Genomic DNA, 25,838 nt, shown 5'->3' on the forward strand with positions numbered 1-25,838 from the left:
AAAAAAGGTAATTATCTCTTTTAAAGAAAATGGATCTAAAATTAGTGGAACATGGAGTTCTTGTTTTTTTCTCCTATTTCTACTTTATTATTTTTGTAGATCAATGCTCGTATATTCAAGTTTCTTTAATTTCTTGGGTTCGTTTTGTTCTATACTTGTTGCCTTGGAATGGCCAAGAACCACTAGAAATGGTCCGTTGTTGGTATAATTTTTTTTATAAACATTCAGGGTTATTTTTTTTAGAATGAAGATTAAATTGACAAAAATTAATAAATGTTAAGGGATAAATTTATTATTATGTCAATTTTAAAAGCTGCTAGTGTTAGTCCGTTGGTGACAGAAAAAATAAAAGTGAATAGTTGGATGACTATTTTGTAACTAGTTATAATTGGGAGACTAAATCAGAAATTTATTACTAGTTGGGTATATAAAAATTCCAACAAATTCTTAATCAGGAACATGGCGGCTACTACTATTAAGAGCATCCTCAAATCGACAACAAGATCCTACCCTCATCTCTGTGATTGTATCATTGTCTGGTGCAGGGTAATAATCTTCTCTAAGTTGAACATCCCTCAGTGTCGGATTTCCCAACAGGAACATCATCAAGTGTTCATTGGCTGTTCCATGTATGAAAAGTTTCCTTAAACTCCCACACTGTGCCAACAATCCTGCTGCCGGGAGAAAAAGGCACCGTTGATTCACGTCCACGTCTTGTGCAGTCCAATAGTTGAGTTCATTGAGTGTCGAATCTTGTATTCCACTAAGGAAAAATCTCTCCCACAAGCTTAAATCTGTGTGTCCTACAGGTGCTGTAAGAGCATAACCTGTTACTCCACTGCAGTCTAAGATCATCCTTGTAAGATTTGGATAACAGGTTAAGGAACTTAACCCAAATGCATCCATGAATGGCTTTGGTTGATCCCTGCAATCGCCTTCGATTTTGATTTGTATCTCTTCTAGTGATGGGCAACCGTTTAGACCCGATAACGATAGTGGATTCAGCAACTCACCTACAGCAATCCATAGGGAAAGATATTTTAGCTTACTCCAATTTTTCAAGCTTTTTTCTTCTCCGATAATGCTTGCCCACACGCAATCTATATGGAGTTTTACTATGCGGTCTCGGATTGGTTCCAATGCTTGCAATGATGAAACTGCGTTGAGGTTTTTACAGTAAGAGATTTTCACATCAACCAACGTTTTACGAAGATTATGAGTGAATTCCCACATCCCTTTTCTGGTGAGTTGGTTGCATCCTAGAACCTCGAACTTAGAAAGTCTATGGCAGCCATGAGAGATAGCTATCAGAGCTTTATCAGTTAAGTCAGTACAGTTCTTGATGGACAAAGATTCCAAGCCTTGGCATAAAGCGACCCCATCTGGTGGAGAGGCAATACCTCTACAGATTCCTTGGAACTGTCCCAGCCTTAAAGATTTAAGCATGGGGCATTTGGTATTAAGCAACTCCAATGCTGGCCATGTGTGTTTAACGTTGTGACAAACATCGAGAACCAGCTCTTCAAGTAGTGGCAATTTAGAAAATACGTCCCCAAGTGTAGCAAAGCTGATACTTGCATCTTCAATAAGGTTGGGTCTAACGTTGGACATTGAAGTTGAATCAGCAAGGTGAAGAAGAGAAAGGAGAGGACAATTTAAAGCAAGAGTAAGCAAGGTTTGGTCGCTTATGAAACCAATGAATCGAGGGTTAAATATACATGTTGCCAACAATTTACGTAGGTTAGGACAACAAGCAGTAATAGACAAAAGCTGATGGGACTTGAATCCATCAGTACTTGAATCATGTTTTAAGATATTGAGATGGGAAAGAGAAGTTGCAATAGAAGGGTATGCTTGGATTACCGGTGGAAGATCTTCAGTCCAACAATAAAAATGTGAAACATCAAGTGATGAAAGCATCGGGCAATGGTCGAAAAGTGGAACTAAATCAGAACCAACAGGTGCAGCAGGCCAAAGTTGATGCCAACGTACGAGCTTAACATGTTGTAAGTTAGGCCATTGGGAAGCTAAAAGATGGAGAGTTAGAGGGTTTCGGACATAAGCGATGAGAGAAACAACTGAAGGAAATGCATGTCGAAGGAACTGAGCAAGTACAAGTGGGTTTGAAAACGAATCGAGAAGAGGGTATCCCCATGGGGAGAGGAAAGAAAGGTCAAGATGGGTAACAGCACGAAAGCAAGTAGGAAGGAGGAAGAGATTGCGGATGTTACCACGAAGGGTGAGGGATTTGCGAGTGGAGCGCTCGAGCAAGAGCCATTTGAGACACACGAGAGACATGGCGTTGCGTGTGCGAGTTTCAGTCTCTAAAGAGAATATGTTGGAGAGTATCACATCAGGTATATCATGGAGATGAACGTTGCTTGAAGTTCCAGCTGCCATTTTTTTTTTTTTGCTTTTTGGAATATAACTTGATTTATTTTGCGTATGCGAACAATGGGTTTTCAAAGACAAGTACCATAAGCTAAGATAAAGGAAGATTCAAAGGAGGTCAGCTTGTTGAGGAAGATCAGTGTTGTGTGATCTGGACGAAGCTAAATATCTATCTATATATAGAGAGAGAACTTGACAAGTACAGCAACTCTATTATAGTTAATACATTTCCTGGTGGAATTTTAATATTGTATAGATAATTAAACTTGAATTTACATTTTTAAAAATATAACTTTAACTTTATAATTAAGTTGTAGGTTGATTCTTAATTCGGTTGGTATCGATTGATATTGTTGTCAGTGCAGGTGAACGTACATTATCCGGAACTATGGGTAGTTCTAGGCTTTGTATAAAAAATATCATATATGATAAAAATCTATAATGAGATTACCGTAAAGAGGTGAAAAATTAAATGAAGAGTAAAATTATTTCTTTGTAAAATTGACAGACCAAATAAATCATTATGCGAAATAAAAAATGACTATTAAAAACATTACACATAAAATTGCACATATAAAAGTTCTAAATTATTTCATTTTTATGAAATTAGAAAAATCACGTGAAATTATAATTTTATTAATAAAATAATAATATGTATCATAATAAATTTTTATTATCGATGTAATTATTTATATGAATTTTATAGATTTATATAAATATTTTTAATTAATTGTTTTATATAAACGTATAACATTTCTAAGTCTATAAATTCGTGAAAATATTGATAAAAAGATTTCTCTAGTCCCTCTCAATATAAATATTGAGCAAATTGGTCTCTTTACAAAAAAAACTAAAGCAATTAATTCCGTCAATTTGAAAATGAGCAAATAAAAATAATTAATCACAATGTTAATGTTTTTTGTCAAATGTACATATTATTTTATTGGTATAATATCAAATTTAGTCCTTAAAGTTTATATATCTTATTAATTTTAACAAATTTAATCCGCGACATTTACACATTTTGTCAATGTTTATACAAAATATATAAATATTGAAGGTTAAATTTTATATTCAATCAAAATCATGTACACTTGACAAAAAATATTAACGTCGTAATTAATTGTTCTTAGTTGCTCATTTTAAAATTGATAAAGATTAAATCACCTCGATTTTCTTGAGATAGCTCAATTTACTTAATATTAAATTGAAAAATACTAAAAATTTTTACCTAAAATTATTTTAAGTAGGGAAACTTTTGCCTGTAGATAAAAGGAATATATTTATAGTAGTACTACAAGCCAAAAGGAATATATTTATAGTAGTAGTACAAGCCAAAAAGAATATATTTATAGTAGTAGTACAAGCCAAAACGAATATATCATATCTAGGGACGAAGCCAGAACAATTTTTTAGGGGGCCGAATAAAATTTTAATTTTTTATAGTTTAATAAGGGTCAAAATATAATTTTACATTTACTATTTTAAAATTTTAAAAAGATTAAAAGGACCTAATAATAATTTTCTATTTTAGGGGGGCCGGCGCCTATATTCCCCTCTGATCATGTCATTTTATGTACCACAACCAGGGGAGAAAAGATAAGATAAATTTTGTCTCAATAAATGCCATTGAACTCTAATTTTTCACTAAGCATGAAAGCTCCACTAACTGAGTTAAATCGAAAGCTCCACTAGCCACTCAGTTAAATGGTATTTGTTGGGAAAAATTTATTAAAAAAAAATTTGTGAAACGTAGATAAATTTCAATCTAAAGGAAGTCTTAAAATTGAGATAAAGAAATAGAATAGAATATAAAGTGGTTATAAGCGAAAATTGATATTGGATTAAGACGTAACTGGAATATATTATTGTTATATTACGTATCGTTAACCTTACAATATAACTCGTAAATTTTATATTCTATTTACAAAGAGTTTGACACATGTTTTTCAATGGATCAGTGATACCACGAATTCATGGTTTGTCTGTGAAGCTCAATCTGATGAACTATGCACCTTTGCTAACACTAAGGCTATATGAGGATTACGTGAAAGCTCAGAGTAATTAATTGGTAGTCACGCTAATATGTGTCATCTTAGGACATCACGTTACCATTACTATCAAGGATATCAAATTAGACTTCCACGTTAACGTTCATAATACGCGTAGTTAAGTTTTTCCCTCACTATAAAAGAATCATGCAAACAGTTGATAGACTCACATGAAACCTCCTGCCTTTCTCAAAAATTGAAGTTTTTTTTTTTCCCAATCCTCATTCCCTTCTCTTCCATTGAACCACCATCTTTTTTTCCTTTATTCACCTCAGGTTAACAAGTATCATTTTTCTAAAAGATTTTCAGTAAAATATCTTTGATTCTATATGTAAGTGATGGTTAGAAAATTTGTAAAAAGGAAAAAAAAATAGAATTGGAATAAAATAATTGATAGGAAATGGGAATAAATTAAAGATAAAGATTCAAGAAATTGTTAATTGGTGGCCTACAAGATAGGTATTTTCTAAATAGAATGTACTTATGTGGATTTATAGTATATATTATAAATTTTATTACACGTGTGTATGTGTGAAAATCATAACTTTAGAATATGAACGTGTGTTTAAAAATAATATACAATAAATAATGAAACTTATGGTTTGAAATTAATTAATAATAACACATAAAATATATGCGTTATTAACTCGACACCAACTCAATCAAATACATTATTAATACTAAATTCCTATCAAACGCATTTGATTTAAAGCACAAATGTGTGTTTAAAACTAAAATGCAATAAATAATGAAATATATGGTTTTAAATTAATTAATCATAATAACACATGAAATATGTATATGAAATTAAAATTTAAAAATAGATTAAATTATGAGTAAAACGAAATTTAAAAGCATAAATGCACCAGACAAGTAAAACTAAGTGTTCTATAACTATTTGTCAAGTTGACTCGTGACACCAACTCAATGAATAACATTATTAATGTTAGAAATTCTATCACATGTGTATATGTATGGAAACAACAGATTTAGAACACAAATGTATGTTTAAAAATAATATACAAAAAACAATGAAGAGTATGACTTGAAAATATTTAATCATAATATGTGTATGGGAAGTGCATTGTGAATACGGAAGAAATGATTCAACGAATAAAAGAAGGAAAGTGACAAGAATATATAATCTTATCGTCACTGTTATAGGTAAACGTACCGCCCATCCAAACCCACCTTTAGTGTTCGCTATTTACAATTTAAAATATTTTTTATACAATTATTAGAATTTTATTAAATAAAAAAATAATATGTTTATACGCTTCCGAGCTAATGACTTCTATAATTTAGCGTTGACTTTTTAATATTAATGAAAAGTGGTGCGAGTTGTCATGTTGAAGGAAGGCCCATTAAAAGCACAAACAAAAATGATTCCATACATTGGATAAACATCTACGTATATTTCTATCCATACACCTCTTTTTCTTGGCATATTGGCGTTGACATAACATTGCAAAATATTATTTAATACACAAAATAAAAACATGTGAAAATATTTTAATATTATTTATAAAAAATATCATTTAATACACAAACAGTAAATGATTTTTTTAACTGTAAATAAGGTTAAAAGTTCGTCATATATTTCATTTTTTTTTAATTTTTAAAATTAATTAAGTACACTTGTCCATTTTTTGCCTCAAAAAAAATGCGAAACACAGAGAAAAAGGTATGTTGCTTCATATCTACTAAACCTGCTATAGCTACAGTAAGAGAGAATGAACCAACTAAAAAGTAAAAACAAGGAAATCCCTCCAAAAGAGAAGGTGAGAATCAAACAGTGCACTATCAACAAAACCCAACAATGTAAGAATAAAGTCCCTAAAACCTACGACTTTGATTGGTGGACCTATGCAACACATTCCACTACACGTGTTGATGGTCAATAGGGGCGGAATTACAAAATATTTAAGGAGTCGGAATTATATTATAATTTTTAATGGCCTAAATCTTTATAATTTTAGAAGATTAAATTAAAATTTTCTAATTTTTAAGGAGGTAAAGTGTAATTTTATTTTTACTAATTTAAAATTTTAAAATTTCTAAAGAAACTAAATGAATTGCTTAGGCTCAAGCATGGTATTAATAATATGTTAATTTAATATATATTCAAATACTTAAATTTGATAACTTGTATCTATTTGATACTTCGTATTTTTTATATTTGATTGGTACTTAAATTTGAAAATTTTAAGTTAATTTGATACTTTTAGATATTTGATTAACGCCATTAAAATATACTAACGTAGCCTTGATGACTAATAACATAGTGATATGTAGTAGCCTTACATTTTGACACATGACAAAAATAAAAAGAATATTTAAAGATAGAATTTATAAATATATATATATATATGATTTTTACACATTGGGAATGAACCTAGAAAAATATTCCAAGTTCATTGAATTTGAATAACCATTTGCCAGGTTGGTTCTAAATCTACTTTTTTTTTAGTATTTTTATATATTTTTAATTTTTTTTACGAGTGGTGCAATCCTTATGCGAATTTAAATTCAGATGTTGAATCTTAAAAGTACAGCAGTCTTTGAAAAGTCACTTAATAATTAGATTTGGGTGTGATTGCTTATAATTACACAAAGATTTGGGTAACCATTATAATTGGTAGGTCACACTAAATTGGGTGTGATAAGTGCTAAAAGTAACATGTTTTAATCCCGTTCTTAATGCGTTTTGGATTATTATTCGAGTTAAAGTGGTGAATTTTATGCTCCTAATCTTTTCAATTCATGTTTCTAACCTTAGTAGAGCATTTCAAAGCAAAAGGAGCGAAAAAAAGCAAAAATCAGAGCAAGTTTCAGGAGCCACACGGGCTGGACACACGATCGCTGCCACTCGGCCATGTGCCAGACCGTGGGATTTCACGAATTGCATTTCGGACACGCGAAAAAACACAGTTTTTAGGTTTTTCAGGCATACTAAGACCTATATATACCAAATATATATAAAAAAACGGGAGAAAGCTGTTAGAGAATATTGAAGAAAACAACTTAGAAAACACCATTGAAGCTGAATCTGAAGCAAATTTTCACCAATATTGAAGATCTCCTTTTGATTTCTTTGAAGTTTATTATGAGTTTTCTTGTTTCTTGCAGTTATACTGTCGTTGAGATGTTTTTATTTGCGATTATGAACTAATTTTCTAAATAACGAGGGGAGATAAACCCTATAATGAATTCTGCCTTTTGATTTCTGTTTTACGCAATAAATACTTGGATCTTGTTCTCAATTTTGTGTGCCTAATTATTGGTTTAATATTTCTGGATTATTAATCCATGTTTGATGTGCTTGAATAGAGAAGGAAAAGTCTTTGTTTAAGAGTAGATATAGTATAATTAAGTGGAGTTGCATGCAATCCTAGAAATAAGATGACATAAATCTACCGGATTAGAGTCAAATCTAATAGAGGGATCCATAGATCGAGTTGCAACAATAGGGGTTTTAATTAGAAATAAATTTCAATTAATCAACCTAGAATCAGTTGCTCTTAGTCTTGAAAGAGATATTAGCATAATTTAGGGATTTTTACGGATCAAGATACTAAGTAAAGAAATTATTTAATTTAGATTGATAATGACAGATGAAATCTAGGTGGATTCTTTCCTGAGTATTGTCTCACTTCTTGGTTGTTAATCATTTGTTCTTGATTCGTTCTTTGTCGTGTTCTTTAGTTAATTAATTTAGTTAATTTTAGTTTTAATCAATCACTCAAATTTGTTGGTTAAATAATAGAAAGACGATAATTACTAGTATTTTTAGTCTTCAAGGGAACGATATATTTGCTCACCGTAGCTATACTATTAATTGATAGGTGCATTTGCATTTCTCGAATTTTCAGTTGGTTTTGTGGACATCATACTTTCTAATTCTTAGGGAGAATGTGAGAATTAGAGTAATTATGCAAGTAATTGCACTCGGATCTAATTTTAAAAAATCATTTTTATACAACTTATAAAAGTTATATTATAAGCATGAACACGTATAAGTGTTTGGAATGATTATGACAAAAATTTCTTATATTATAAATCCTACAAAACTATATTATAAAAATAATTTGTTTATTTTACAAAGTTATTGCAAAATTATATTATTTAAATCTTAAAAATTTTAAATTTATGGCCAAATTACGTTTTATAAAAATGTTATAATATATTTATTTATAAAAATTATGGTCAAGTATAGACATAACTTAATTATGTGTCCATGCTATATATTATAAAAATAATATATTTATTCATAAAAAATGTTACATTTTTTATCATAACTCATTAAAGTTACAAAAAAATATTTATAAGAAGTGTTTTGAAAGTTTTGGACAATTTATAATTTTTTATAAACGTTATATATTATCAATTTTATATTATTTTTATTTAATTTACGTATTATAAAAATGATATAACCTAAGATAAATCTTTTTCCAAATTAAGTTTATATAAATTTTTATAATTAAAGCTACAAACTATTTACACTATGAGCCCAACTATTATAAGGTCGATGTTAATTATGCAAATAAAAAAAGTTTTCGTACATCATATCGTGAGATATTATACCATTTGAGACAATGATACCAAATACAAGCACCATAGGCAACTTGCGAGTTTTTTTAATTTGAGACATTTAAGGGTTTGAAATTGGGTTGAGAAGACATTTATTATTCTAATAAAATATTTCTCATATTAACATCATCTTAGTATAGCATAAAAAAAGTTGAATCGTATTAGCATGTTGCATATTTCATAACTTCAATCATAGGTGGAATTGAGATAACCCATACTTTATAGTGTACATGGAAGAATGAAATCTTGATAATCTTAATGATGTAGATTCAAATTCAGATGATGATGAACTCGTTCAAAGACCAATAGATGATGAGAATGAGCATATGTTAAATATTAAAGAGAGGATAACCTAACAAATACGCACTAGAACAATTAGATAAAATTACATATGATGTTTACTTTTCTTGTTATTTTCTTAGTAATCGTATTATCAACTACTTTTTAAACTAATATAATATATATAATTATTTAATTTTAATTTTGTTACTTGCTTAGAAATTACTTTTATTATGCTAATATCTTTTTATTGTAATTAATATTTTTAAGAATATAAATTATGTAATCGTATAATTACAGTTTGTATTACCAAATATGAAATAGAAAATTACGATGTAATTACACTCTGTCAGCCAAACATGTTTAAAGAATTGTAATTACAATAGAGTGTAATTACTATTCTAATAATTACATTTTCATTTAACTATTTTGTGATGTCCAAATAGATCCTAAATCTGAAGCATCCATTTTTAAACCTGACAGATGAAATAACCTATCACGTGCTAGTGGTCTTTTAAGGAGATGAACCCCTTGGCAGCCAATAAAGTTCGTTTTTTAAGGTTGTATTTTCATTATAGGTCTAAACCACACGAATTGGTAATTAAATTATATTGTTTTTCACATCTTGATACTTAAACTTTTTTTTTATCACAATTGGTACCTAAACTATATTTTTTTCCAAGTTGATACCTTTATTAGTCAAATTGTTAAGCATGTTTTAAAAGAGGATTAACCCACAAATTGATACCAAAACTATGCCTCTTTTTTTTTTTTCATTTTGGTATTTAAACATTTTTTGTCACAAGTGATACGAAACTATTTTTTTAAAAGTTAGTATCTCTATTCGTTCAATCGTTTATTAACGGTTAAGTCTATTTAAAAACAATTATAAATAGACAGGTGACATAATAGATAAAATATTTTTTTTATTCTTAACAACTAGACCAGTGGTTGAATTAATCAAGCCACCAATCCGCGAATTAATTAGTTTGTATTCATAAAAATAAAATATTTAAAAATAGAGAAAAATCAATTCAATTATTTTTTTTTAGCTTTTTTCAATCCGTTTGTATGGGTTTATGGATTAATCAGTTCAACCCCTATCTTTGAACCAGTACCCTAACCAATTCGCAGTCTAGTTCTAAACCAATGAAATAATATTTTCGGTCCCATCTAGTAGAGCAAGCAAATGGTGATTTCTAAAAATAAAATTAATCATCAGCCTCTCAACTTTTAGAGAGCAGATTTCAAGTATTACTAGTATTGCCAATTTGACCATCGGGTCAATTTCCAAAAACATTGATGTCAATATAAATTATTAGTTTATTATATATTAAGTAAATTTTTATTGTAATGAAATATTTTAATTATATTTTCATTAAAATTAATATTTGTTATCGTTACTTGTTAACATAAGAAATTATAAAAAAATTTAATTTATTTTAATATAAAAATATGACATATTATAAGTTAATTATGTTGACTTTTAAAATAATTGAATAGACAATGGCCGCTCCACCACATTGCCTACAATGTCTATTTGCTATCAAATCCACTATTAAAACTCAAAGAAGGTGTGGGTAATAATTATAAATAGTAGACCAAAAGGATGAGATCACACTTCCCACAAATTCAACATCATCTATAAACATGTGAAATTATACAAAATTTAGTCATTTTTATGATATAAAAAAAAAAATTAACTTGTATATCACATCAATATGTCAACAAAATTAACAAACATAATTTCACAAGTAGTCCATCAAGAATGTGAATGTTCCAAGTTTAATAATTTTACCCATCTTGCAGTTGAGTAGAAGAATGTTCCATGTTCCATTAATTGATTTCATTTCAGCAAAATAACAACAGCATTTAAGAGGAAACCATGCGATATCAATAAGAATCATGATCTTTTTAACACTTGAGATATTGGGGTCATGCTTGCCACCATTTGTCATATTAACCTCCCAGATTTTCAACCTGCTATGCAACTCATTAACCCTAAATAAAAACAGATTTCATGCATCTTCTACCGTTGAAGCAATAAAGGAAATAGCCATCTGGGATTTATAAACCATGTCAAATGTTAAATTTCATTACAATAAACAAACTTAAGATTCAACATAATGGCCTGTAATGCCTTGACTAATATCTACAAGAACAATGAACAAAAAGAAAATGATATCTACAAGATTATATCCTAAAACTTCAAACTCCTAACTGTTATCTGAGGCTCTTCTTGGAAGCCCTTCAAAGAACAATCAAGTCATTGATCAGCAATAGCTTTCCTTGAATGATCTAAGGGTGAGCTATGATTTGATTTCAGTGTACAATAGCTAACTGTATAATGCGTCCTATACTGATACTCCCAAGAGCAACAAATAAGGGCGGAAGGCTTCTTAAAAACCTTATTCAACCCAAGTCAGAAACGGTCTCGCACAGCTCTGCCACTACCTCTAGAAGAGGGTGCCGGGATTGAGCGGCAACCAGTTTAGGGAACAAACAGTCTCCAAGCTTCAAGCCTCCTTTCTATACATTTAATAAAGCTTAAATGCAGACATTCAATGTCTAATTTTGATTATTGTGTATATAATTTACTTAGAGTGTAAGAAAAAAAGTTATGAATTGCTTCAAGATTATAGAGGCATTAGAAGTTACTATCAGCACTCTGTAAGCCTCATACACCTGCTACCTAGCGTATAAAAGACTCGTATGCAAGAGTTAAGTCAAGGTTGTAGAGTTTGTACAAAGGACTCTCTATCTGCAGCCATGACATGAAGCACTTGCTTTCTATCACCATAAGCGAAAATATACACAATCAGACAGAAGCTAGAAATGATAACTTGCAAGCCTTTAAAATGCATGGATTACATGTCAAGCATAGAGTTTTGAAGCTGGAAAAAGAATAAAAATGAAAAGCAAAATCGAAACTCCTTCACTTTTATTAGAATTGATATATGGTGGACTGATATCTGATATAATTAGGGCTATTTATTCATCAAGAACACAATGCAATTGAGCAAAGTCAGGTCATGGCCAAACCAAATTACAATTAACTACAACAACAGCATCATGTCCCCCATTAGCAATCCCCTTCCAAGTATATCATTCACCTATTGGAAAGCCAAAACCATTCCAGTACTCATCTGAAATATGACAATGAATTACACAAAGGGCAAAGAGAAACAATAGAAAGAAGGTATAAAAACTTCCCTTCTAAGCTGCTCTGGGGTCCATCCCCTGCTGCCAAACGTAAACAAGCTCATCCCATCCAGTACTGGCCATAAGCCCATCAACAAGAACACTGAGATCGACCCCAACAGCAAACTCGGTATGATGATCATACCTTCCAACAAGTGCATCTTCTATCATAAAATCCCACAAACAAACGGTCATATCATACGAACAAGACACAATCAAACTCCTCCTATGCGGTGAAAACTTAATTTTCCTAACAGCATAGCCATGGCCATTAAGGACCGAAACCGGGACCCTATAGTTTCTTACATCCCAAATTTTAATACTCTTATCTACACTTGCACTAGCAATCAGGCATTCATCATATTTATTCCAATCACACGACAATATTTCGTGTTCGTGACCCGGGATTATCATCGTTGAACCGGGTTCCCTAACGTCCCAGATTCTTACCGTACAGTCACCGGACGCGGAGGCGAAAACGTCAGCATGTTTAGGATTCCACGCGACGGAATACACGCAATACGCGTGTTCACGGAAAGTGCGAAGGGAAGCAGGGCGGTCGAGGGTCCAGAGCTTGACGGAATCGTCCCAGGAAGCGGAGAGGAACGAGTCGCGCCGCGTTGGGTTGTAATCGAGACCGTGGACTTCACGGGCGTGTTCTTTGAGGGAGCGAAGAGGGTTGGAGTGAGGAGGGAGGGCAGTGTCGTAGACTTTGATAGATCCGTCGGCGACGGCAGCGACGAGGACGGAATCATGCGATTCGGACCAGGCTACATCGTAGACACCATCGGCGGTGTCGTAGGAGATGAGTTCGTTGATGATAGGGGCGTTCGGAGAGAGGTCGATGACGTGGACACGGCCGTTCCCTAATATGCCGAAATTCTGGGCGGTGGCTACGGCTAAACGGGACTCGTAAAAGGGGGAGAACCTAACGGAGTAGCCGTTGAACGGAGTTTTGAAAAAGGGCATCGTTGATCGACGATCAAATGAAAGGAATTGGGGTTTTCAAGGATTTGGATGAGGTGAGTGACGTTGCAGAATTGCAGCTCCAATTTTCGATTCCCACAGTGCTTCATGAAGATTCGGTTTTAGCAGAGATTAAATTTTGTACGGGCCCAAGTAGAGATGATTCAGAAAATGGGCCGGATCCACTGGGCAAAACGTCGGATATCTAGGTATCAATTTGGTGGGTCGGGTTAGGCTTAGTTTGGGCCAAAACTTTCGGCCATTTTGGTTTTTACTCATTTGTGTTTAGGGATAAATATCATAACTATACATGAACTTTAATCTAATGTGCAGTTTGGTACATGAAGTTTGATTTTAGTTCAAATGTATGCATAAAACTTTGATTTTGATTCAATTTTATACATTTTAATAAACAAATATATCAATTTATTTTTATATTAGATAGATATAATTATTTGTGTATATAATATGTAAACGTAAAATGATGTCATATTGGTAATGATGTTAATTGTTTATGAAAATTGAATAAAATCAAAATGTCATTATTACGTATAAAATTGCATAAAATCAAAATTCAAGTATAACATTGCACACTAAACCAAAGTTCATATGCAGTTTTAAAATTCATCCTTTTATGTTTAGTATTCATGTTAGGTCTAATTCTACTCTCAATTTGTACTCTTTGCATATTTAAATTTAATTCAAGAATTTAGTCTTTCCCCTTGATTTGATTTGTAATTGAAATTCAATTGATGACTTGTCAAAAGTGTGCTGAAGCGAGATGAAAGTCGGTATTTATTTTTGTAATTACATGGTCATTCCATGCAAAATTTTAAATTGTCCACATGAAATATCTCTAGTTAGTATGAAGGTTTTGCCTTGAATTTTCTAGTGCACTTGCATTCCATTGGCTTTGCTTTAGTAGAAAAAATTCTTCCGGCATGAAATAATAAAACTTATCGTGCATTGTTTATAGTAAACGTGTTATGGTGCGAAGGAATTAATGGAGAGTTTCAACAAATTACAAAGTAATGAATGATATTTTTAGGTATATGAATTTAATGTTAGTAGGGGCAGTTCTATATAAAGAATCTGTATAGGTAGCTGTCTTAGGAGTTAGGGCCCCTTCCCCTTTGCTTTAAATTTTGTGGGGGAACAATGGAGATGGACAACAAATGGAATCGGAGAATGACTGAATGAACCATTTGCTCCTTCTAGTTTGAAATCCACCAGACATATATAAACACACCCTGGACCAGTCCAGCTGCTGGTGCCTGCTCTCCCCCCATCCCTCTCAACTGCTATACCCCCATATTAAAGGTGGTGATGATGGCCTCACTCAAGCTAAGCTAAATGCTGCTACAAGCATCCCTATTGATTAGTTTATATTAATAAAAGGGTTTTGCTAAGATTCTTAGATATATATCAAATGATACATATGCCATTAACCTTGTATATATATATATATCATCGTTGTTAACCTTGTTTTCTTATGCCAAATTCTCAATGTATCTATCTCTCTCTATATATCTTAAACCTTAAAAGAAAGAAACAATGAATATATCATCATTGTTGACCTTGTTTTGTTATGCTAAATTCTCAATGTGGTCACACACTCATTTGATTATTATGGCCCCACCAAAATGAAAGTGAAATTATTCACATCAAATCAAACCATTTAATATCCTCCTTTAAGGGATTTGTTGGATGTTATTATTTTTTTAATTATTTTCTTGGTATGTCATGATATAGCTTTAGAAAATTCATGGTTGCCCTGTACAAAAACACTATTGTTTTTAACTTTCCACTATGATCTTACTTGGGATATTGAAAAATGATGTCTCTATATAGATACTCCCTTTACACAATTGGCAGGGCATGGAGCCAATTAGGCTTAGCCTCCTAATATGACAGATGAGATAAGTGGAAAATTTTTGGGGTTGAAAACTACACGTGTCATAAATTGATTGAACCATGTCTATAGACAATGTCTTGACATGAAGGTCTTGTTCAATTGTTGTGGCTTAATTGGAAGTTCCCAATAATGCATTAACATCTGTCACCCATAAGCAACCCTTAAAAATATTACTGTTCTTTAAGTGAAGTGAATGATGATGGGGACCCTAAATCATGGGATCTAAAAGGCAAAAAAGTGCAGAGTCAGTCGCAATTATTCATATGCCATAGATTTCATCCTAAGCAATTTACCAAAAAAAAAACCCCAGAAAAATGAAAAAGCTATGACTATATGATAAACCCATCATTAAATTTTTTTCAAGTTTTTTTTCTTAATCTCTCTATGAGAGAGAGTTTTGAGAAGAGGGCATGAAGAACACCATTAGGTGCTGCATCTCTTGTATTCTTCCATGCGGAGCACTCGATGTGATTCGCATAGTACACACCAATGGCCGTGTTGAAGAAATCAGTGGCTCTAATATCAAAGCCGGTGACATCATGAAGGCTTACCCTAAACATGTCCTCAAGAAACCTTCCTCTCCTTCCCATGATGGGATGGCTCCGAAAATCGTCATCGTCCCACCTGAAGCCGAGCTCCGACGTGGGAAGATTTATTTCCTCATGCCGGTCCCTTCCACACCGGTAAAAACCCGGACGACGACCAAGAAGAAAAGAAGGGATCATCGCATCGGCAACAGCAGCCAAAGCATGAGCAACACCAACGCGATTTCAATGGCGAATCTTTTGGAATCGGATCAGTATTTAAGTGAGATACTTTCGGAGAAAGTGTCGACACAAAGGGATCGAAGAAGAGGACGAGTTGGGGTGTGGAGACCACACTTAGAGAGTATCTCCGAGACGCCAAATTGATGGTTGTTTGTTGTTTATCATCATCGTCGTCAAGTAAGCTGTGATATATTATTGCTAGTAGCATAAATAAGGAAAATGGGATTTACAATTTTCTTCATATTTTGATATGATTCATGGAAAAAAAAAAACGTTAAGTACATCCATCCATTAGGGTTCCAGGAACAGCTTCCTGTTTGGTTTTTTTTTTTTTTTTTGGTCCTTTTATTAGTTTTGTGTATAGCTATGCAATTTGTAAGAACTAAACTATTTGAGCTCTAAATCCACGATGATTCTTACAAATACAATGTAAGAATATCAAAGCTTAACTATTGCTTTCTTATATTAGTGGCATAATTTTCGAATTTAGTGTAATTTTAAAATGCCAAATCTCTTGAAAATTTTAGGGGGTCCTTAATTTCGCCTCTGAATGTGTATATCAATTCGATTCTTTTGAAGTTTAAAGCTATCCTCACAATAACATCAACTTTAAAATAATAAATAAAAGTTTGATTTTAATGAGATTGGTAAATAATGGTAGCTTTGGAATATTTGATAGGTTGGACCAGTCGTGTTATAACATTTTGCCCATAATTTGATTTGGTATGAAGATAGGGTAATTCTTAGTGTCTTTTCATCTTTTCGGAAAGGAGATAATGATTAAGGCCATGTTCTTTCAATGATTAATAAATTGAACTTTTTAACATGCCCATTTCTATCGAGGAAAAAGTATGTGGGGGGTTTTAAATTTTATATAATATATAAAATTAGCTCGAAATTAAGTAGGGTATTATTGATTGAGTCTTGGTTTGACTGGTATCGATATTATTGTCAGTGTAGGAAGTCGTAGATTTGAGTGCGCTGAAGTGCATTATTCTCCCATTTAAGAGTCAGGAGAGACTATAGGTAATTTTAAGTATTGTATACACAATCTCACCTCCCCAAATAATATCAATTTCTTGCATCTATTGCTTTTTTCTTTAACATCACATGTGTATTTTTATTAATTTTTAAAATTAAATAAATTTAAATATTTGATGATTTTTGTAAAAGAAAATAAAATTTTATATCAGTTTTTTATATAAAAATTATTTTCAAATTAGTTATTTCAAATAAAATAAACCATTCCAACGAAATTCAATAAATTTCAATATATACTTTTTCATATTTGTGTTCTTTTATAATATTATGATATTGATTTTTATTACATATGTTATTGTTTTAATGAGAGTTTTAATTATATTTATATATAATATTAAATTTTTAATTTTAGTTTCAACTTTTCTTTTATAAATAACCGTTTATATTAATATTTAATATTATGCCAATTAATTATTTTTAAATTTAATTTAATTTAATTTTAAATCCTAAAATACAAAAGCAAAGCGGCAAAATTCAATTTAAAATTGAACTAGAGTGGTAAATTTATCTTTAGTTTAAAAGTGTAATGAAAAGTCTCAATAAACTTAAAATATATTTTTAATTTCGTTTATATACGTTTTAAAGTAAAGAAGACATAAACTAAAATGGGAATAAATTATATCAGGATAATCTTAAAATATATAATTTTAGGCACCAATAATAAAATGTCGCATTATCAACTTTTAAAAATGTAGAAGTTTTATTATACATTCATCCATATTTAATATCTTCTCGACTTAATTTAACTTTAATTAAATTACTTAATATTTTATTTTTTAATTATTGATTTAAACATTTTAAAAATGATTACGTTTTATTTCGGCCTATAGTTCGACATTTTCCCCAAAATTTTAATTATTTTAATTAAATTTAAATTAAAATAGAAATGATATCGTATGCGATTGAGTGTAGAATAATATTTGTATGTCTTTAAAATTGATGATGTGACATTATTTTATTGGTACCTAAAACCTATATATTTTACGATCATACTAATATAAGTTATTTCCAAATAAAATTACCTAAATCTATAAGTCCAAGCATAAGGCACATGTTTGAATTTTAATAAACACATTTGTTATAAAGGTTTTATCTCAATTATGAGATATTGTCTGATAATTGCTCACCTTATCTCTTAACTATGTAGTCAAGAGTTTAATCATCGCTCATCAGAATAGAGCACATTTCATGACCAACTATTTAAGTCTCCACAGAATATTTACGACGAGAGGATTAATTATTGCTACTGACGATGAATACCTTAGTTCTAACAGTAATAAATGTGACTTGAAAATACCTTAAAATAAAAAGAAAAAAAAGAAAATTCTTCACCTTTCTAGAATTTGAAATTGAAGGAAAATATATTAAAAATATGCAACTTTCTAGGGAAGCAGTTGGGAAATGAGAAGCAAAGAGATTGGGCAGAGTTTGGCGAACCCACCTTTGACATTTTTAACTATATATATATATATATATATATTGTTAGTCCTTGTATTTTGATAAATTTTGAGATTTAGTTCATGTACTTAAAAAAAAGTTAGAAATTAAGTACTTCAATTGTTTTGATTTAAAATTTTCAATTTAATCATTACAATCGTAAGTGTTTTTTTTGTCAAATTTTGTTAATTTAACATGTTGGTTAAGTTGTATTCATGTGGCATGTCATATGCAGGAGGGAAACCAGGGGGCTGGCAGGGGCCCCGGCCCCCCCTAAAATAGAAAAATTTTTATTTAGGCCCTTTGAAATTTTTAAAATTTTAAAATTTTAAATTAGTAGAGGTAAAATTACACTTTGACCCACCTAAAAATAATAAAATTTTAATTTAGTCCTTTAAAAATTATAAAGATAGAGGCTATTGAAATGGTGAAATTACACTTTTACTATCATAAAAATTACAATTTAATTTCGGCAACCCTAAAAAATTTTCTCTTTACCCCCTGGTCATATGATTGACGAAAAATAAATATGTTAAGTTGACAAATTCTAATAGAAACTACTAATGACGATAATAATTGAACTAAGATTTTAAAGAAAAAAAAGAATAAGAGGATTCAATTTTTTAAAAACTTTAAAAGTAAATAGACTAAATATCAAATTCTTTAAAAGTAGAGGGACTAATAGTATATTTTAGTTTTGTTCCTAAACCAACGCAATTTCTTTGGAAATCTCTTCCCTTTCTCCCATATTTTTGACAAACACAGCCAACTTTCATAGAGATTAGATTCTTATGTTTGACTTTTAATCCATGTTTATTGATGTTTTTAATAAGAAAAATGGGTATATACACGAGAGTTGATTTATTGCTTTAATAATATAATATGCATGACTTCAGGGGTATCTAGGGTTTGATAGTAACTTCTCCTCTTAAAATTGAAAAAATATTCATTTAAGTTTTTTTATAATTTATAAAATTTTAAAATAATAATAAAATTACATTTTAGTCCCTAAAAGATAAAAATTTTATTTATCTTTTAAAAATTATAAAACTATGGACTATTAAAATAATAAAATTATATTTTTACCATTATAAAAATCTATAATTTAATTTCGAACCCCTCAACAAAATTTTCTGACTTCACTTTTCCTCTCTTTAAATCGTATTTCTAAATCTGTCACGAAACAACTGCTGTTTCTAAGAATCAACACAATTATTGTAGGTTTTGTGTGTACGGCTTCTTGGATCAATGTCACACAAATGATGCATGCAATGCAACCTTTTTTTTCACGTTGAATATGCTTTTAAAGACAACATTATATATTGATGATTATCACAAGCAGGTGGCCGATATATATCTCTATATCTATTATTTATAGATAATTATGCTGACGCCATCTCAGGTGAATTTAATTTTTGTAGGGACTCAATTTTATCCCAATGAGAAGGCAATTTTTTATCTCAATTTTAAATAAAACAATTATACAACGATGACATAACTTGCAATTCCCCATGTGACGGTGCAATGCCGACGGCAACACAGTGACGGTAGGAGTTTGGATATTTAGGGGCACGGGTTAAGAACTACACGCTTAATATATCGTTTAGTATTCTCAAATCAAACGATATTATATGATTAAGGAATGTTGGACATGCATATTTTAATAAAAAAATGTAAGTGTATAATTAGAATTAAAAGGTTTAAGTGTCAAATTGAATATTGAAAAGATAGTGAGCAGAAATTGTGTAAAATATTTTACAAATATTTCTTCTTCTTTTTTTCGTTCTTACTTTTGAGAGAGGGAGATGAGTGTCGACATCACTAGTGCAGTGCAAATGTCGAGGTGACAAGAAAGGGGGAAGGAGAAGAGAGAAGGGGAAGTTTATTGGAATGTGAAGAGAAAGGTAAGACATTTTTCCAAAAAAACCTATAATTTTTCCCTGTTTTAGAGAATAGTTTATTGTGAGAATTCATTTTCCACCAAATATAAAAAAAAAAGGAGAAGAGCTTAAAGGCTTTGTCAAAGAGGCCCAACAGGGGTCTGAACTCTGAACCGGTTTTTTCCAGCGATATCAGGCAAAGGCAAAAACCCAAAACGTGGGTTCGTGAAGTTGAACCTTTTTTTTTTTTTTTGAAGTTTTTAATAAATAATGGCGTCATACTACTCCCCCGTTCCGTTTCCGGTCATATTAAATAAAGTGGAAAAAGAAAACAAAACATTTTAAAGGTGAAACAGTAATTAGAAACAAGGGGGGGGCGTAAGAAAGGATGCAAGCTAACGGCGCCGATAGAGCGAAGCCAAGCCAAGACCAAAGTTAAGAAGAGTCCGTACGGCTCACGTAACGCATCAGTCGGCAGCCGGCGCATCACTGCCGTTCATCAAGAATTCATTCCCAAACATCGACGCAAACCCACTTCCGTAGTCTCACTACCCTTTCTCCTTTTTGCCCCTTTCTTGCCTGTTCAATGCGATTTGGACAAGCAACCTAGTTCCTTTTATTTGATTTTTTTTTTACCCTCCATACTAATATACGACGTTGAAAAAAAAAAAACTAATATACCAACACTTGTAAATTCATAAATTACAAGTAATTTTGTAATAAATTTTAAAATTATATATTATTTTTTAATATTAAGCTAAGAAGATTTATCCGACTAAAGAGTCAACTAATATCTTTGTTAAGAAAATGATCAATTTCTACTATTAAAAATTATTTTTGTATGTAGGCATACTTTACGCATGATATGTCACATGTTATTATCTGATTATTTAGTTAGTTATGTCATGTTTTAACAAGACAAATGGATAAAATTTTTAATGAGAAAAGATTAATATGCTTTTGAACTAACTTACTTATTTTTAAGTAGAAAAACAAAATAAAATTTAACTCTTACTATAAAAACATTTGTGATACTTTTAACGCTTCACAACTAATTACAGCTTATTACTTTATTAGTCTCCTTTAACCTAATGCCAAATATGTTAATCTCCTTTTAACCCCACCAATAAACGACACCGTCCACCTAAATGCCCTAACAAAAATTTTTCAATTTTAGTTGATAGAATAGAAAAAATAGAAAAAAGAAAGTTAATGGGGCGATAAGTAAAAGCTGGTAGAAGAAGGGTATTTAGAAAATTAATGAAATTAAAAAAAAAAAGAAGGGAAAATGAAATCCGGGAAAGGATCAAAGTCAGTCAGGCAGTTTTTCGGTACGTTAGCAGGCCAGGGAAGCATCGAAAAAGGGGAAACGTCAAAAAATTGCCAACTGGACTAGTAGCCGAGCCTAAACCGATGATGACCCAAGCCACCAGCCAGCCCACCTCACGCGCTCTCCCTCTCACATATCCCCGGCGACCCTATTATTCCCTTTCCCTACTCTCACGCTCCTCTCATGTGTCGGCCGAGTCATCGCCGAACCCACCCAACCCTTACCTCTTTTTTTCTATAACCCCCCAACCCACCTTTTTCTTTTTTGTCTTTCTCCCTATCATTTAACCTAAATCAAACGCCACCCCTACCTCTGTTTTTTCAATCTCCCTTTTTCAATGGCCGATCTTACCGATTCCGTTATGCAGTCAGCTGTAATCACCCCTCCTTCAACCACACCTAACACCCGCACGTTACCTGTACGTGAGGATTGTTGGTCTGAGGAAGCTACGTCTACCCTTGTTGATGCTTGGGGTCGTCGTTATGTTGAGCTTAATCGTGGGAATCTCCGTCAGAAGGATTGGCAAGATGTGGCTGATGCTGTTAATGCTCTTCATGGTCATACTAAGAAAACCCATCGTACCGATGTGCAGTGTAAGAACCGGATTGATACCATTAAGAAAAAGTATAAGATCGAGAAAACTAGGGTAAGTTCTTCTAATGGAACCCTAACATCGTCTTGGCCTTTCTTTGAACGGTTGGATGCTCTTATTGGATCTAATTTTGCTGCTAAGAAGCTTTCGACGTCGCCTAAGATATCACCGAAGCCGTCGCCGAGGTTGTCACCGAGGATCCCGGGATCTCCTCCTGTGGCTCTTCCGCTTTTGCTTCCGTACAGGAGGACTCCTCCGGCGCCCACTGCTATTGTTGCTCTTCCCCAGAAGAGGCCAGCTGTGGACGATGGGTATTTCAAGAGGAACTATTCTGCTGTTGCTGCTGCTGCGGCTGCTGCTGCTGCGGAAAGTGATGAGGAGGAGGGTGAGGAAAGCGAGGGAGAGGAAAGTGAAGGAGAGGGAGAGGAGAGGGAAGGGATGAAGAGATTGGCAAGAGCTCTAGAAAGGTTTGGTCAAGTGTATGAAAGAGTGGAAGGGGAGAAGCTGAGGCAGATGGTTGAATTGGAGAAACAAAGAATGCAATTTGCTAAAGATTTGGAAGTGCAGAGGATGAGGATGTTTATGGATACACAGGTGCAGCTCGAAAAGATCAAGCGTGGCAAACGATCCTCGGGTTCCAGTGGTGAGGCCTCTTCTTCCTCATAAAAAAACAGAACCATCTTAGCTTTAAATATAGTCGCATTTGTGTTTTGATTGATGATTAGAATGTACATATTTTCATGTGATGGCTTCATTTATGCTAGGCCTTATAGCTGTTCACGGCTTTTGAAGGCATCCTTTTTCTTGATTAGTTGTTTTATTGTGTTTTTGGCCACTAGATGGAATGCAATTGTAAAGGTTTTAATTTGTTGAGTTTTGTTAATGTTGATTCTTATGGGATTTACCCACATTATGTTTGGAGAGTTTATACTCTAGCATGAGAACTTAAAGATGTTCAAAGCTGTAGTGTTTAATATTGGTAATGAATCATTTTCTCAGTGTGTTGTGTGTTATGTTTGCTTTGTTTGATACATGAACTTAAAGGGAGCTGGTCAGTGGGTGTCAAAATCAGTATTGGAATTGGTAATAGAAAGGGGTAATGTTTATTGATGGAGTGTTGTGCATCAGTTTGTGGTATAATTTTGTAATAAACAATGACAGTTGATTCCTCAACGATGCTGTTCTTCTCCAAATGGTGTGACCTTGATGTCCTTTTTTTTCTTTTGATTCTTATTATGGAAGTGCTGCATTGGAATCTCTTGCAAGCTTTCTTTTGAGCATAAATGGCTGTATATTTTTGCTGATTCATAGTTATACTACTGTTTTGTGTGTGTTATGTGGAACCTTGCATGAATACCTGGTCTTCCTTCATATATTCTACACAAAGTGCATTACTTGAAAGTTGCATACTTGCAATGGTTGGTATTTGATTTCAGTTTGAAGATAATGTACCAGGGCATTAAGGTTTGGTTGTTCCTTTTGATGCGAGAAATGACTTTCTTGACATGAGTGACAAAATTTGCTTATCTTGTCATTGATTGGGAAAAAGGATGCAAGGAAACTTGCCTCTTATTTCTGCCTATCTTTTCTATCCTAGACTGGTTAGATAGGAGGTTGGCTCTGTTTGCTAATTTGCCACTCCATGCTCCTCTAAGCCACCTGTAGCCAATTCGGAATGTTGCTTGTTCTGTTGGTTTAATGGGTTTTCCATTGTGTTAAATGTGTGCTTATAATGGCTTTAGTGTCTGAAGGTATGTGTATTCGAATGTCCTGGAGTGTGCAGGTTATTGTTTAGTTGGGAGGTATGTGGAACTCTTTCACATTAAACTTATATATAGATGTATAAAGTAAGGTTGTGGTGTGGCTTAAGGTGGGTAACTTTTTCTTTCAGGCTGGTCAGGTTCAGGCTTTGTGTACTGCTAAAACTTTTTATCTGTCAAATATATTTTCTTGGCCTGTTAGCAGAAAATGGATGTTTCTCCATTTCTGGTTTAGCTAACAGAGGTTGGCTGTCTTTACCAACAATACCATGTGTCTAGAATCATATTGATGCCCATCAAAGATTGAAGAGCTAAATATGCTTTTTAGCATTTAAATTGCTCGCATATCTGTGGTGCACATAGCGCAACCTAAATGATTTGTCTATCATTTTTCCTTATGGTTAAAAATGTTAGCACTTCCTCTATCAGAAGAAGGATCCTTTTAAGCTTGCCTTATAATTATGGTCTGTGTGGTGGAGTCCTTGAGTTATTGAACAAAATGATCCGTGTGTGAGTCCTCTCTTGTACATACTTATCTATGAAAAATCTTCCCAAGTCACATTCAAGCCTCTCTTTTTAGCATAATGGTTGTTCTATGCATCTTGCTAAGGTTTTGTTTTGTGATATTTCTGTGACAAAAATACTCAGAATGTTGTATTTTTGTTTGATGTATCCATCCCTAGATTTTGTGTACAAGGAAATGAGGGGCATTTGTGTTTGTGAACTACTTTTGATTTATATATTGTATGCATCATCCTTCTGATAGTATGTGCATTACTAAACATTAAATTTGATGTAGAGTGGATATCTGAAAGGCCCCATTTTCCATTGTTGCAGATATTTATAGCTAGCCGAGTGGGGAAGAGTTTTGACAGTGGGAAAAGGCATGAAGAACATAAATATTTGACTTTTAATACTCATCCCTTGAAAGTATATAGTTATACTTATTGTAGCAGATACTGGACTCAGAACTCACAAGATAACCGGCAGTTGGCAGATAAATATTGCCTGAGGTTTTTGAAGTTCCTTTATTTTGCCTTTCGCCCTTCATTTGGGGACCACAAAAAAAGAAAAAAAACTGAAAGTTGTAATTTAATTTGGTCCATTGTCCTTTGTTTTAGTTGTTGAGTCTCCTTTAAACTAATTACCTTTTTTTTTTTTTTTGTAAGTTGTGTTTGTTGGTTGCAATGTAAAAGATTAGGTTGTATTCAGAAACTCTTTTGTGTTCAATATTGCTCTCTTTTGAACTCGGCTAAAATCCCCAACGTTATTCCATAGCTGTATTCATGTGTCAATGTATATATACACATAATATATATATATATGCTTAGTCAAGAGTTAACGGGATCATACACATTTATGGGGTTAGAGTCTAAGCTTTCTTTGGCCCTAGAGTCCAAGCTTTATTTCCCTCTGTGGAGACGACCAACCACTAGCAGCTGGTGGCTGGTCATCTCCTTTCCTTCTCCCTCACTTGCTTCTTTTGATTCCCTCTTCTATGGTTTAATAAATCCTCACGATGGTTTGGTGGTCTTGGTGACTCTGTAGAATAGATCTGATGGTAGCAGTAATAGATCTTCCGGTGTGGGTAATTTGAGCGATTTTGTGCCGTGGGGCCTTGCAGAGTCATTTTGGCTT

At 32.4% G+C, this 25,838-nt stretch overlaps 4 protein-coding genes across 4 annotated transcripts; 2 read left to right on the forward strand and 2 right to left on the reverse strand.

Annotated features, from left to right (window-relative positions):
* Nucleotides 1-270: 270 nt before the first annotated feature.
* Nucleotides 271-2,521, reverse strand: LOC105775106 (F-box protein MAX2). The gene has a single exon (XM_012597641.2). It carries the CDS (start codon nucleotides 2,398-2,400, stop codon nucleotides 448-450), a length of 1,953 nt encoding a protein of 650 aa, XP_012453095.1. The 5' UTR covers nucleotides 2,401-2,521; the 3' UTR covers nucleotides 271-447.
* A 9,702-nt stretch (nucleotides 2,522-12,223) lies between these two features.
* LOC105777566 (peroxisome biogenesis protein 7) lies at nucleotides 12,224-13,590 on the reverse strand. Its single transcript, XM_012600912.2, has one exon. The coding sequence runs from the start codon at nucleotides 13,479-13,481 to the stop codon at nucleotides 12,528-12,530; it is 954 nt and encodes a 317-aa protein (XP_012456366.1). The 5' UTR covers nucleotides 13,482-13,590; the 3' UTR covers nucleotides 12,224-12,527.
* Nucleotides 13,591-15,657: 2,067 nt separating this feature from the next.
* On the forward strand, nucleotides 15,658-16,623 carry LOC105776847 (uncharacterized). The gene has a single exon (XM_012599786.2). It carries the CDS (start codon nucleotides 15,804-15,806, stop codon nucleotides 16,302-16,304), a length of 501 nt encoding a protein of 166 aa, XP_012455240.1. The 5' UTR covers nucleotides 15,658-15,803; the 3' UTR covers nucleotides 16,305-16,623.
* A 5,157-nt stretch (nucleotides 16,624-21,780) lies between these two features.
* LOC105776845 (trihelix transcription factor ENAP1) lies at nucleotides 21,781-25,447 on the forward strand. The gene is made up of 2 exons (XM_012599784.2): nucleotides 21,781-23,083; nucleotides 25,038-25,447. Exons 1-2 carry the CDS (start codon nucleotides 22,186-22,188, stop codon nucleotides 25,049-25,051), a joined length of 912 nt encoding a protein of 303 aa, XP_012455238.1. The 5' UTR covers nucleotides 21,781-22,185; the 3' UTR covers nucleotides 25,052-25,447.
* The last annotated feature ends 391 nt before the right edge of the window (nucleotides 25,448-25,838 follow it).

This window comes from Gossypium raimondii, chromosome 10 (assembly GCF_025698545.1).
Source record: "Gossypium raimondii isolate GPD5lz chromosome 10, ASM2569854v1, whole genome shotgun sequence".
Lineage (NCBI taxonomy): Eukaryota > Viridiplantae > Streptophyta > Magnoliopsida > Malvales > Malvaceae > Gossypium > Gossypium raimondii.